We start from the raw sequence: 13,200 nt of genomic DNA on the forward strand, positions 1-13,200 counted from the left end.
TCCTGAGAGCCAGCAGAAAGAATGGAAATAGGCAACCTTGGGAGCAAGGAGGTTGAGAAAACCCTCTAGAAGGTTCTAGAAACTGGGAAGTGAGAGACTCTCAGGACTCAAAGGGGGAAGAGAGGCTAGATGAAGTGGCCTACAGTGGGGAGAGGGAACTTATTGAATCCACCTCTAGCAGAAAGATAGGGCTTTAAGGGAGGGATGGGGTAGTTATCCCACAATCAAAGCTCTGACCTATAATTCTTCCTGTCTGAAAGAAATGCAAGGATAGAAATGGAGCAGAAGAAAAGAAGGTCCAGCGACAGGTCCAAAGTGGGTTCCATCTCAAGGGGAGGCCCTAAGACCTGACGCAATTACTGAAGCTATGGGTCATTCACAAAAAGAGACCTACCATGACTGTTCTCCAAAAGACCCCACAAGCAGCTGAAAGAGTCAGATGCAGATATGTACACCCAACCAACGAACAGAAACTGCTGACCTGTCTGGTTGAATTAGGGAAAAGCTGGGGGAAGCTAAGGAGGAGGGTAACCATGTAGGAGGATCAGTATTCTGAACTAACCTGGACCCCTGAGATCTCTTAGATACTGTATCATCAACCAGGCAGCATACGCCAGCTGAGATGAGGCCTCCAACACATATACAGAAGAGCACTCCCGGGTCTGGGTTCAGTCAGAGAAGATGCACCTAATCCTCAAGAGACTGGAGGCCCCAGGAAGTTTAGAGGTCTGGTGGGGTGGACATCCTTGTAGAGGGGTGGGAGTGTGGGGGGGGGCAGGGAGGAGTATGGAACGTGGAACCCTGGGGTTTGGACTGGGAGGGGAATAAAATCGAGAGTATAAAAATGAATGAATGAATGAGTTAGAAATTTCATAGTAGGTGAATATAAGCAGCTATTTTTTGTTATATGATCATTGCTCTTCCTCAGATAATTTTAACTTGATGTTTGATTTTCAATTTTGTCAATTTGTTTTCACAAGACCCAGTGCCCACAGAGTGTTTTGCTTTGTAAAAAATTACAAATAAGAATGGGAAATATATTGCTGCTAAGTTAGAAAACAAGAGAAGAGGGAAATAACCAGATAATTAACTAGAATCTTTTTCATAAATTTGTTCCTAGAGATCCTAATTTTGCACACTTTGTGATAAAAAACTATGCTGATCTGTCCACTCTTACTATTATCTTTCTATACACTCAGTCAATTTCCATCATTTTATCACTACAAAGTACATGATACAGTAAATCTGCGGCTAGCATATGTATTTAAATATAAATTTGTGATTAAAGGATCACTTAACACCAAGAGAAGTTATCAAATTTTGTATGTCTTACAGTCAATTTTATGTCTTTATGCCTGACTTCCAGGAAAGGCTCTATGATGTACTTTCTAAAACAATTTTAATATATTTTATTTAGATAATTAATTAAATATTTTATTTATTTACCTCCCCAATATTCACCCTCCCTTCTTGTCTCCCCTTCCAGATTTATTTTCCCCTCCCCCTCCCCTTCGCCTCTGAGAGGGTGCCCGCCTACCCCCAGCATCCCCCTTCCCTAGAGCATCAAGTCTTTACAGGATTTGGAGTATCCTCTCCCAGTGAGGATACACAAAGCACTCTTCTGCTACATATGTGCCAAGAGGGTGGGGGGGGGTGGGGCTTGGACAGCCCGTGTATGGTTTATGTCTTACGATGTGCTTTTAAATTTGTATATTTAGTATTGTCTATTTTGTACTTAGTGTAAAAGTGTATGCTTAATTTTTATTCATGCATATATTTCTACTTTGAGATAAGATACGTCACCTTGACAGGCAGGGACCGGTGCATCCCATGAATGATATCCATAGGATGATTTTCTGCAAACCGCACTGCTTTTCCCAACGAGTCGGAACCCTCGGTCACAGGCCCAACGAACCACACTGTTCAGTTGTCCCCCTGTCTGACTGATGATGTATCCATGAGGTGGAGATTCTGGTGTGCTACAGTAGAAGGCTTTCCAAAGAAAAAATAATCACTGCTTAATTAACAGTTAGACCTTCCTTATCATCCAAGCTTGTAAACCATTATGCAATTAATGATTACTTAAATCTAAAACAGTTGTTATTTTATTTCAATGAGCATTGTCCATTTTAATGTCTTTTCAAATATTTACTTTCATGGCTTGTAAGGTGTTTAATAATCCCTAGACTCTCTCATACTTTTACTATCATCTAAAATGTCTCCTGATTTTATGCTTTCTGTAACCTTTTTGTTTTCAAAAGCTCTGATATACAGCACTGAATTCAAGAAAGTTAGTTACCTGTTGTATGAATGGCCTAAATGTCATAGCTTGGGAGATATGGTGGAGTCTTTAGACATTTGTATCATAGTAGGGAATTAATTTCATTATGACTATGTTAAAATGAACTTTCCGATTTCCTAAATATCGTTGATATTCTACTACAAATTCTTATATGATGGGTTACGTATAGCAGCACAGATATTGACAATAAAATAAAATTTTCTTTTTCCTAAGGTCTGAAATGACGAAAGATATTGTCTTTAGATTTTCCATATTCATACTTTAGAGACTATTCAGTTTGTCATGCTATGGCTATGTTTTGAAATGTCATTGTCATCTAAGGACATAGAAAGTGGGAGATAAATAGTGATAAACATTGAATTTAGAATATATGTGTCATTAACTGTCACTTCCAATGGGAAAAAGTACATATTTACCATGCCAAGCATTTCTTGATAGCTTAAAATAGTGTTTTCTTTAAACCTATATCAAAATTTGCCACAGATAACAATGTACACAAAAATTCACAACATAATCAATATACTGCTTATAATTCATTCATTTGAACAATTTCTCTATGCTAAAATAATGCAAAACAAAATGTAATGTAACAAAATTCAAATTTTCTTTAGGCATAAGAATAAGAAAATGGATGTATTTTGTATGGTTAAAACACTGACTAAATACAATCTTAAGGGTGTCTCAAGCATGGATGCAATTCTAAGAATGTTCTCCTTTTGTCTTCAGATTGACTAGGCCACACATTTTGTAAGCAAATTAATAATGTGGCGGTGTATTTTTAAGATGTGAAAAAGCAATTACCATGTAATTATAATTATAAACTCATTCTTTTAAAATAAAAGCAGCAAGGTAGAATTACTTTATGGGTACATTATTCATAAAGATATGTACATATTTATTCTCATGAACAATTCATAAGTATTTAAATTCATATAAATGAGCCAGTATCTATTCTACACAGTATAGGTGATAATTTGTATGCAACTGAGTATTTTATCAAAACTATTTATAAACATATATAGTTGAAGAGGTTCATAGTGATCAACATCCTAGTAAGTATGATTTCAACACTGAAGAAAAACATATTCTTCTAGTCCAGACCGTAGCTTCTACTCTCACCTAGGATTATAGTAAAGAAAAGTAATGCATCCTTCCTGTAATGGAGAACATGTTATAGTCAAACACCACCAACTTGCTACCTATAAACCTTATTATGGAAAGGAAGACACATAAAATGATATCCTCTTGATATTTAAAATATATACTGGCTTCTTCAACTTCACATTTTTAATTATTTTATTTATTCACTTTGCATCCCTCTCACTGAACCCCTCTGGTCATGTTTTTAGTTGTAGTTTTGGAATTGTGCTCAATGACTTGTCTTTCAACACTTAAGATACTTTAGCATGTACTACAAAAAAGATAAAGACTAAAGAAAATATTTATAATTGTTTCTGCTTAGAATCATTCAGTGCTAGTTTTTTTAGGATATAGGATGTTGCATATTTGCTATTTTCAGAGGGTTAGGAGAAACAAATCTATTGAAACATTCAAACATTCAATTTGGATTAATTTACAATTAATCGACTTATAATTAATCTAAGCTGCAAATGCCCTCTGGGCTTTCAATATGAGAGAAAATCAGTTAAAGAATGGGGTGGAATTATTTCATCACAGATAAAATTGAGGCATAGAGAGAATATCTCCAATTGTTCAAGAAACAACAATGGAGTGTCTGTAAATTTTATTAAAATTTAACAGATTTATAGCTAGATTCCTCTGTTTGTTTTTGGTTGACCTAATTTTCTATGTGTAAGTGTTTGTCTGCATGCAATGTATGTGCACAGAACACATACTTGTTACAAGTTGAGATCAGTAGATGAGACAGATCCCCAGGAAGGGGTGATACAGAAAGTAAGGAGCCACCTTGTAAGGAGACTACAGATCCTTGTGAGAACAATCCATACTCATTACTGCTGAGCCTTTCTCGGTCCCCATTTTAACTCAGTGATGACAATCTCAGTGATGATAGAGATGAGATAGTTGCCGTAGTCATAAACATACCAATGTATCTTATCCTGAAGCCTTTCTTGTTGTTGCCATGATCTGCAGACCACTGAAGGAATACTTCATGACCATTGCTGGTTACATTAAAAGCTGCTGAATAATCTCCGCTGAGAGAAATAAGCACCGGACTCTGAATATTTGGTCCTTTGGAGAGAAGAGCAATATAGATATAAATAAATGATTATATTCTCATTTATCTCCAGTTTATATTCTTACAGTAGTATTAAGTACCAAAGGAGAGCCAATGTGCCTTATAAGCGAAAACTAATACAAAATGATAAATGATAAAATGTGAAGTATTTTAATGTTTTCTTTAAATGTCAACTTACGACAATTATCAAGGTACCTACATTCTTCATATAGAATGGAACATCCACATGTATGGTTTGGATATTTGGGCTCAATTTATGATTATCAGGAAATATAAGCCATGGTTACCATCATACACCTGAAGAACATCAAACTCCTTTTCTGTCTGGAAGAATTCTACAAACATGCTGATGTTATAACCCTTTTCCACTGAGATGCTCCATGCACACATCTGCAAATTTGGGTAACTGTCAGGATATCCAGGACTCAGTATGACTCCTGTAGAGTCCAGTCGTAGTTCATTGGCAGGACAGAGCACTGTAAAAGAAGACATCATTACAAGTCTTTTGGAACATAAACAAAAGTAGTATTTTTAATACCAAATGCTTGTTTTTGTTCATTAACTACAAAGAAGATAATTAATAGCTGATTTGCATTATTAAAGAAAGATAATAATAATTTGGGTTAAATAACAGTTTTATTAAGGTGCTATTTAAAATAGAAAGTGAAGCCCTAAAATTTATAGTATTCATTTCTTCTTTTCATTACATTGAAAATGCACTTTTTAAGTGAAATAGTTATATAAAAAAGATAATAGGTTTTTATAATTCTTTACACTTTCCCAATTATTTTTTAATTATTTTAGATTTCCCTCTATCTCTCGCATCGAAATGTTAGTCTCGTTGTCCTTATTTTTAAGAAATTTTCTTCTCTTCCTATACTTTCAACTCATTCAGGAGCGTGCGACAGTAATAAAGTAGCATTCTCTCAAGTTTCATTTTGTGCAGTTATTTCTGGTCTCAGGAAAGTAATTAAAGCCATGAAGACTTTATATAATTTCCAGTCAGCAGTTAGCCTCCAGCTCCTGGTGTTAGCTCCAGATCCTACATATTGGCTAAAATACAAAATCCTACTTCATATTGCTTCTGGCTCTTTATGAGACATTCCAAGAATAACAAAGCAACATAATTATGGTCTTTTACTCCCCACTAACATCAATGATTTTCACTCTTCTGTTTACATTATTTGAATAATAGAACAAACAATACATTTATCTATTTTAATTTGGGTTTGAAGATAGAGATTAATGAAATTATCAGGGCTTTACTACACTAAATTAGTCATCTAAAAGGCAAAATAAAAGTTCAGAGGGATTTGATTGCGAAATTTTTCACTATGAGTCACATTGTTCATAAATGCATCCATGTACATCAAGCATGATTAAGGCTTGTATAAACCAAAACTTTCTGTTAAAATAAAGTACAAGACTATAACAAAGTATCCTTTATAACACTGTTAAATGCTTAACTTTGGGTTACATCACACTTCCGGTGTTTTCGCTGAAGACAATGGAGTGATCAGTGATGCATTGGGATACATAAAGTTTAAGGTTTTGATGGATTGGAAAGCCATCACATGTCATTTTCTGATTCAACTAGCATGCATGTAATTATATGATTTTGGCATTAGACTTCACTGAATCAAAATAATTAGGTCATGATCTTATTAATGTGTTTAAATAAATTATGCCTAAAATACCAAACATAATGAATAAAATTAGCTTAAATTTATTTAAGTTCACATTTAAATAAATGGTTTCACATAAATAGGTTAGAGGTTAATATTTTTGATTTAACGTTTCCATATAGTACAAGAATAGAAAAAAAAGTAAAAAACACAAAACAAAACAAAACAAAACAAAACACTAGATTATAGAAATGTAAAGTGTTTCTTCAAATGAGGGAAAAATGGAAAGATTTAAAGAGAAAATGGTCCAGAATTAATTTTCCAATTTTTGTAAGTTATTGTAAAATACAGTGATAAATATATTATTGTTAAGTGTGTGATCTAGTGTCAAATATGAAGATGACAACCTCTTTTTTAGAAAAAATAGAAATATTATTTTTTTAAATTTTATTAGATATATTTCTTTACTTACATTTCAAATGTTATTCCCCTTCACGGTTTCCTGTTCATAATCCCCATCCCCTCCCCTCCCCGTCCCCTATTCGGGTATTGACCCATACCTCCCCCGATATTCCCCTGCACTAGGGGTCCAACCTTGGCAGGGCCAAAGGCTTCCCCTTCCCCTTCCAAAGCCTCAATAAGGTTATTCTCTACTACATATGCAGTTGGAGCCCTGGGTCAGCCCATGTATAGTCTTTGGGTAGTGGTTTAGTCCCTGGAAGCTCTGGTTGGTTGGCAATATTGTTCTTATGGGGTTGCAAGCTCCTTCAGCTCTTTCAATACTTCCTCTAATTACCCCCAAGTGGGTCCTGGTCTCATTATGCTGGTTTGCTGCTCGAATTGACCTCTGTATTGGACATGCTTTGGATGTGTCTCTCAGGAGAGATCTATATCCGGTCCCTTTCAGTATGCATTTTTTATAAATTGTTAAATTTATAAATTGACTGAGAACTATATATTTGGAGGATTTTTAGAGGACTGAGTACTTGATAACTTTGTGAATTTTAACTGAAAACTTTTAAGTCAGTTTTTGCTTAAATAACTTGTCAACTAATTCATAAAGAAATGCCCTAGATTTATTCTAAAAGATGATTAGTTACATACTGGGTAGCCTCTAAAGTGTTCTGTGATTAGCTATTAAACTAAGAATAATAAGACAGAAGAACTCTGTTTTAATTAAAGTAAGAACATTCTGATTTTAGAACAAAGACCTTGAAAACACAGGAAAGCCGGACTGTAAAATACTAAGATTGTCCAGATTCATTTGTTTACTTTCATTGTAAGAACTATTTAATTAGTATTTAACATGGAAACTTTCTATCCAAGAGTTTGCAATTTAGCTTGCATGTTTTGACCTAGGAAATAATTGTGTCCTGGCCCTAATGGTTCACATCTTCTACACATACTCAAATATTTTTTCCATGCCCTATATCCTATGTTGAGAACAGAAGACCTTTTATTCTCCATTTATTTTTATCTCCACCTGAATATGAATTTTATACAATCCTAGACAGACTACAGGAAAGTCTTCTGTGCAGAAAGTAGCTGAATGAATGACATCCACATTGTGGGTATAATTTACAGACATCAGAATGAATATTTAGCAACTTCCGGATGTTCAGGAAACCCTGACCAAAGTCCTAAGATATTGCAGAGTGTGGCTCGTCCATAACTGCCTTTCTTCCTGCTAATTTAGTGTACTCCTCTGAAGACTCTTCTTCATTTCATAAGGATTTCAATGAGGTAGGTAGGAAATCGTATGCTCCTTTGTATTGTTAATGATTAAAATAATAACTTATTACTGCTCTTTGAGCCATAACCCCACTTTGTAGTTCAGACTGGCTTCAGGCTCAGGATACACTCCAGGTTGACTTCTAATGTGTGGATAATTCTCCTGCTTTAGCCTTTAGAGTGCTGAGAAAACAGATATCAGTCATATCGGTCCCATGATTCTTGTTTTAGGTTTTCTAGTAACAACTTACTATTCAGGAAACAGATTTCTGTATGTAAGGAAAACTTGGAATGAAGGAATGATCCAAGAAACTCTAATAATAAAATATAATAAAGCAGTCCCCCTTTGTTGAAATTAACTACCATATGTAAGGTACTGTGAGGTAGCACAAATCCACAATCAATTGTATGTGAACCTCTCTATATTATTCTTTCAAGTCCTGTCTTTAACTACCTCGGTGACAGAGTAAATTCCTCCAAATTCATTTCTAGTTCTCTTATATAGCTCTTTTCATGTTCAACAGACATTTAGACAATCTTCTCGTTAAGCTTTTTCTAATAAAACTTTCATTGCCCACTTGGAACTGGGGGTTTCTTGCCTTCATTAAGCTATGTCTGACTCACAACCAGTTACTTATTATCTTGCAGCTTCCTGGGATACGCTCTGATCATGGTTTGCTCTCCATGGATTGACCTGGTCTTCCACTGTGATGCTTACTTAGTCAGCTCAATTAAATGTTACTTGTTAGCTTGCTTGCCTCCTTGCTTGCTTGCTTTGGTGTGTGCCCATGTGCTTAATCCTCATCTTCTTATTCTTACATGTAGTAAGTGAGGAGTTCTGTAGCAAGCGATTAGAATACTTTCTTCCTAATAAAATTAATTATAACCTCTGGCTGTCTTTTAGGAATTCTACCCCTTTTCCTTTTTTTTTCATACCTTGTAGAGAAAAAAAATAATTCATGTAAGTTGAACTGATATTAGGCTACTTATAAAAAATAAATCTCAGAAAAAAGGAAAGATTTTTTAATTGATCTACCTAAGAAATAATTGAATTTTATAACTCAGGGTCACAATATCAGTACTAAAAATATTTTCTTTTAAATGTTTTCTAATCTGACTTAAATTCAGACCAAATGTTTACAAAGTCAATACCCACAATTTGGTGTTGCTTTGTGTGTAATCCCAGCACTCACCAGGCAGTGGCTGGTGAAACTCCAATATGAGTCCAACCTGGACTATACAGCAAGATCTTGTCTCGGGATAAAAAAAAGGTAAATAAGTAAATAACTGTGGAACATCGGTACCTTGACAGACTGGAGGTGCCCCATCCATCTGCAGTCGCTCTCCCAATCTGCATGTCAGAATTGCATTGCCGACCAAGGTAAACCCTGGAAGACACTGATATCTGATAATATCGCCTGTTAATGAGAAAGAAAGGAGCCTTCAGACAAGCCGCACACTGCAGCTGAAGAGCTGTTTTAATTTAGCAGCAGAATTCTTCACATTTACTCACTTTTAATCAGTTTAAAAATACCATCAATTATAAGCAAGGATAACTCTTGAACACTGAACAAACGAGGCTTAAAAGCACGAATGAAGGCAGAAGTTAGCTTCATGATGACTACCAGGTACATTGAAGCTGTGGTCAGAAGGGAATAATTTGGTTTACATAGGCATGATCCTCATATTGTTAGAAGATTGCCATCTACTGTTTATTACTAAAGTATCCATGGATTGTGAAACATCATTTCTTCAAGCTCACAAAACAAATTTAATGTCCTAGGAAAACAGCATTCATAGGTGTTTTCCAGTGTTCCATTTCTTCTTTTGACTGGTCTCCCTCCTTCATAATCTCAACAAATCTCATCAACTTACAGGCTGTTCCAATTGTACATATATTTATTTGAAGGAAAGACAGTCCTGCTATAAAGGTATTCTTTGAAAGTAATTTTAAAGACTTTACCTATTTCAAACTCATCATCTTCTGTCAGAATTTCTGCATTAGGGACAGGTGGTGGAGGCTGGCACACTCTTAGCTGGTAGGCTAAAAATTTAAGCATACCGTGTTTATTCTTTTTCTGAAAAGTTCAATGCATATATGTACATGCAAAATTACAAAAAGTATTAAAAGAATAAAATATATCTTTATTTCTAAACACTCAATTACTATTCTTTAAAAAAAATCCTACAATCAAAGTAAGGAAAAATACTCTTTTGTTTGAATATTTTTGCATCTAACACTTTATTTCTGCCCCGTAAATCATGTTAGGTGGGTTGTAAAACCTAGCTGGTTTTTGTTGATATTGTTTTGTTGTAGTTATTATTTCTTGGTATGATCACAGTTTAGAAAGATGCATTTGTGTCTTTATTTGTTCAATAGTGTCTAGCCTCAAGGTTCATCATAGAACTCCTTGTATTTAGGAAGGTTACTGATATCTAATAACAGCTCAATGTGTGGACCTTTCCAGGCAAAATTATAAACACTTTGTTAACAGTATTACAATTGACCTGCAAAGAAATCTTATATTTATGTAACTAGTTTTATAATGATTTCTATTTTACCAATGAGAAAACAATTGAAAGGAGGCTTAAAAGTACCGAAACCACTCAGCTGTATTGTGCTGAGCTCAGTGTGAACCTACTGCATCTAATGTTAGAATTAAGATTCATCCTGGAACATCAATGTACCGTGAGATATATATATATATATATATATATATATATATATATATATATATATGGGAATTTAGCATTTGCAGTTATCATTATGGTTTGAGACCCTTGTTCCTGGGAAGGCTCAATGCCCCAGTGTAGGAGAATGCCAGTGCAGGGAGACTAGAGTGAGTAGGTCGGTGGGTGGAGTAGGACTCTCATAGAAATAGGGGGAGGGCAGAAGAGATAGGGGACTTCCCGGAGGGGAAACCAGGAAAGGGGATACATTTGAAATGCAAATAAATAAAATATCCAATAAAAATATTTAAAAACACATGATCCTGATTTAAGCTGATATTTGATTTATTTAAAGACCATTAGAAATCTCTGAATCTAAGCCTCATAGAAACTAATTAAAAGATAGTTAACATCAATAATACTGCTACATTTTACTTTTTCTAGGAATTTTTCAAACAAACTAAATGGTTTTTCAATTGAGAAACAAGTTTGCAATTGCAGAAAATGAATGTTTTACATGTGATATATTTTGCTACTTATGCAGAAAAGAAAGACAGATAAAGAGAATATTACATAAAAACACAAACTAACTCATTCAACATGACTAATACAGAGAATAGTGAGAGCATATTTTAATATTCCCATCCTTAACAGCCTACACCTTCAGTATTTCACCTATTACAAAGATTACTGTCATACTTAGGAACATCAAACCAGACACGAAGAATGACTACTCCCACAAGAGGAAATTACTGAAATAAATGCTAAGAACAAGTAATGTTTTCTCAACTCTAAATTGTTATAAATTCCAGATTCAGGGCAGAAAAGAAAACCCATGTTGAACACAAACTTTAGTGATGGATTCTTGGTGATTCATTATCATCTAACAAGAAGCCATTTATAAAGGGTTAATTAGCTAGACAATATCGTCTCTAATGACAGAGAAAAGAATTCTGAAACACACACACACACACACACACACACACACACACACACACGGGGAAAGGAGAGAGAGAGAGAGAGAGAGAGAGAGAGAGAGAGAGAGAGAGAGAGAGATGAATCAACGGAGAATAATGAATTGACTTCTGTAAATTGCTACCACAACTTTAAAAGTCTTCCTGCCTTTACTTCAGTATTTTTATAAAATAACTTGCTGGTCAGTGATTATTTCTTCTGAGAAACACACTACAGAAGAGGGAAGATGTGAAACCAAAGGATAAAGCATACAAACAAGCAAACCAACCAACAAACAAACAATTGTTAAGAAGAATGCCCAGAGTAGAAAAATGCACAATATTTTATTACGTTTAATGAAAAATTACTAGGAATTTAAAAAAGTGACTACCTGAATTTAGATTTTATAGGAACATTGTTCTAAAAATAAGAAATAGGGCTGGGGATTTAGCTCAGTGGTAGAGCGCTTGCCTAGGAAGCGCAAGGCCCTGGGTTCGGTCCCCAGCTCCGAAAAAAAGAACCAAAAAAAAAAATAAGAAATAACTGTAAGGAAATAATGGAAAGACTTAGGAAAATATAAAGCACTATAAGAGAACCACTTGTCTTTCTAGATTTTGAGGTATTTATTATTTGAATGGAATGCAAAGGAGGGATCAACGCAGATAATGGAGAAATATGGACATTCCTACAGAAACTGATTTTCCTTTTCTTTTTAATTTTTTCTTCAATTGATGCAGCAATAATGACTTATTTTATTGTTTTAAGGAATTATAGCTCATTTTAATTCAGGCATTGGACATGGTTTCTGTCATTCATGTTACACGGAAAGAATTAGTTTTCTTACTCAGTTTTGCTGCGCAATAGATGTGAAGTTGTAAATTAGTATCAATGAGGATCATGTTATTTCCACAGCCCCACATCAATGCTATGATCTAACATCTGCTTAGAGCTCTCCTAAAAACTAAAGGTTGGAAATGAGAGAAGAAATCAATTGCATCTGTTTGTCCTTTGACATTGAAGCAAAATACTAAAACTCATCAAATAATAGGATGTATTAAGTAATTTGGTTTACGCAGTTTCTGATATTTTTCTCCTTAAAATAATTCTAGAACTTTAGGTTGTTGCTGACAATATCTCAGGATAAACATGTATCATATCATACCACTGTGCCACATTGAATGTTGTCCCTTAAGCTAATATCTTTCTTGAATCTCAGATTATTGTGTGGAAATAGTAATTGGAGAAATAGCCAGGTAAGTTCTCTTAATATTTGATTGGAGCAAATCTTTAATTTAATGACTGTTATTTTTTACAAAAAGAAATAATGAGACACAGAAACATAGCCATGTTTTGGGAGTGAAGAGATCATAGTGATTCACATGGATAATACAATACAAAGAATATTGGCTGATCCCCAGAAGGTAGGAAACAAAAAGAACCTCGTATAGCTTTCAGGGAGGCATGAACATGTTTGAACACAATAACTTACTTGTTTGAACATAATAACAGTTTTTCTTATCATTAAACTTAATTGCAGGCGCAGATCTTCCTGGTTGCTGCTGCCGTGGAGAGCTCATAGGCAGCATCCCACGAGCAAACTTGAGCCTTGGGACCACAGGTAAGACCAAATTTTCTGCTGCAAGAGACCTGCCTGGTGAACTCAGGACACACGGAGGCAAAATTCCTCTAGGACCAGGCAC

At 34.8% G+C, this 13,200-nt stretch overlaps 1 protein-coding gene across 1 annotated transcript in view; it reads right to left on the bottom strand.

Moving 5' to 3' along the window:
• The window catches only part of Csmd3 (CUB and Sushi multiple domains 3), a 1,310,498-nt gene that overhangs the window by 83,823 nt on the left and 1,213,475 nt on the right, over positions 1-13,200 (bottom strand). Inside the window, exons 46-50 of the mRNA XM_087559497.1 lie at positions 9,840-9,920; positions 9,181-9,294; positions 4,808-4,996; positions 4,367-4,513; positions 1,804-1,992 (exon numbers count right to left, since the gene is read on the bottom strand). Coding sequence (XP_087415623.1) covers positions 1,804-1,992; positions 4,367-4,513; positions 4,808-4,996; positions 9,181-9,294; positions 9,840-9,920 — 720 coding nt within the window. The remainder of the gene's footprint in view (positions 1-1,803; positions 1,993-4,366; positions 4,514-4,807; positions 4,997-9,180; positions 9,295-9,839; positions 9,921-13,200) is intronic.

Source organism: Rattus norvegicus, chromosome 7 (genome assembly GCF_021556685.1).
Source record: "Rattus norvegicus strain SHRSP/BbbUtx chromosome 7, alternate assembly SHRSP_T2T, whole genome shotgun sequence".
Lineage (NCBI taxonomy): Eukaryota > Metazoa > Chordata > Mammalia > Rodentia > Muridae > Rattus > Rattus norvegicus.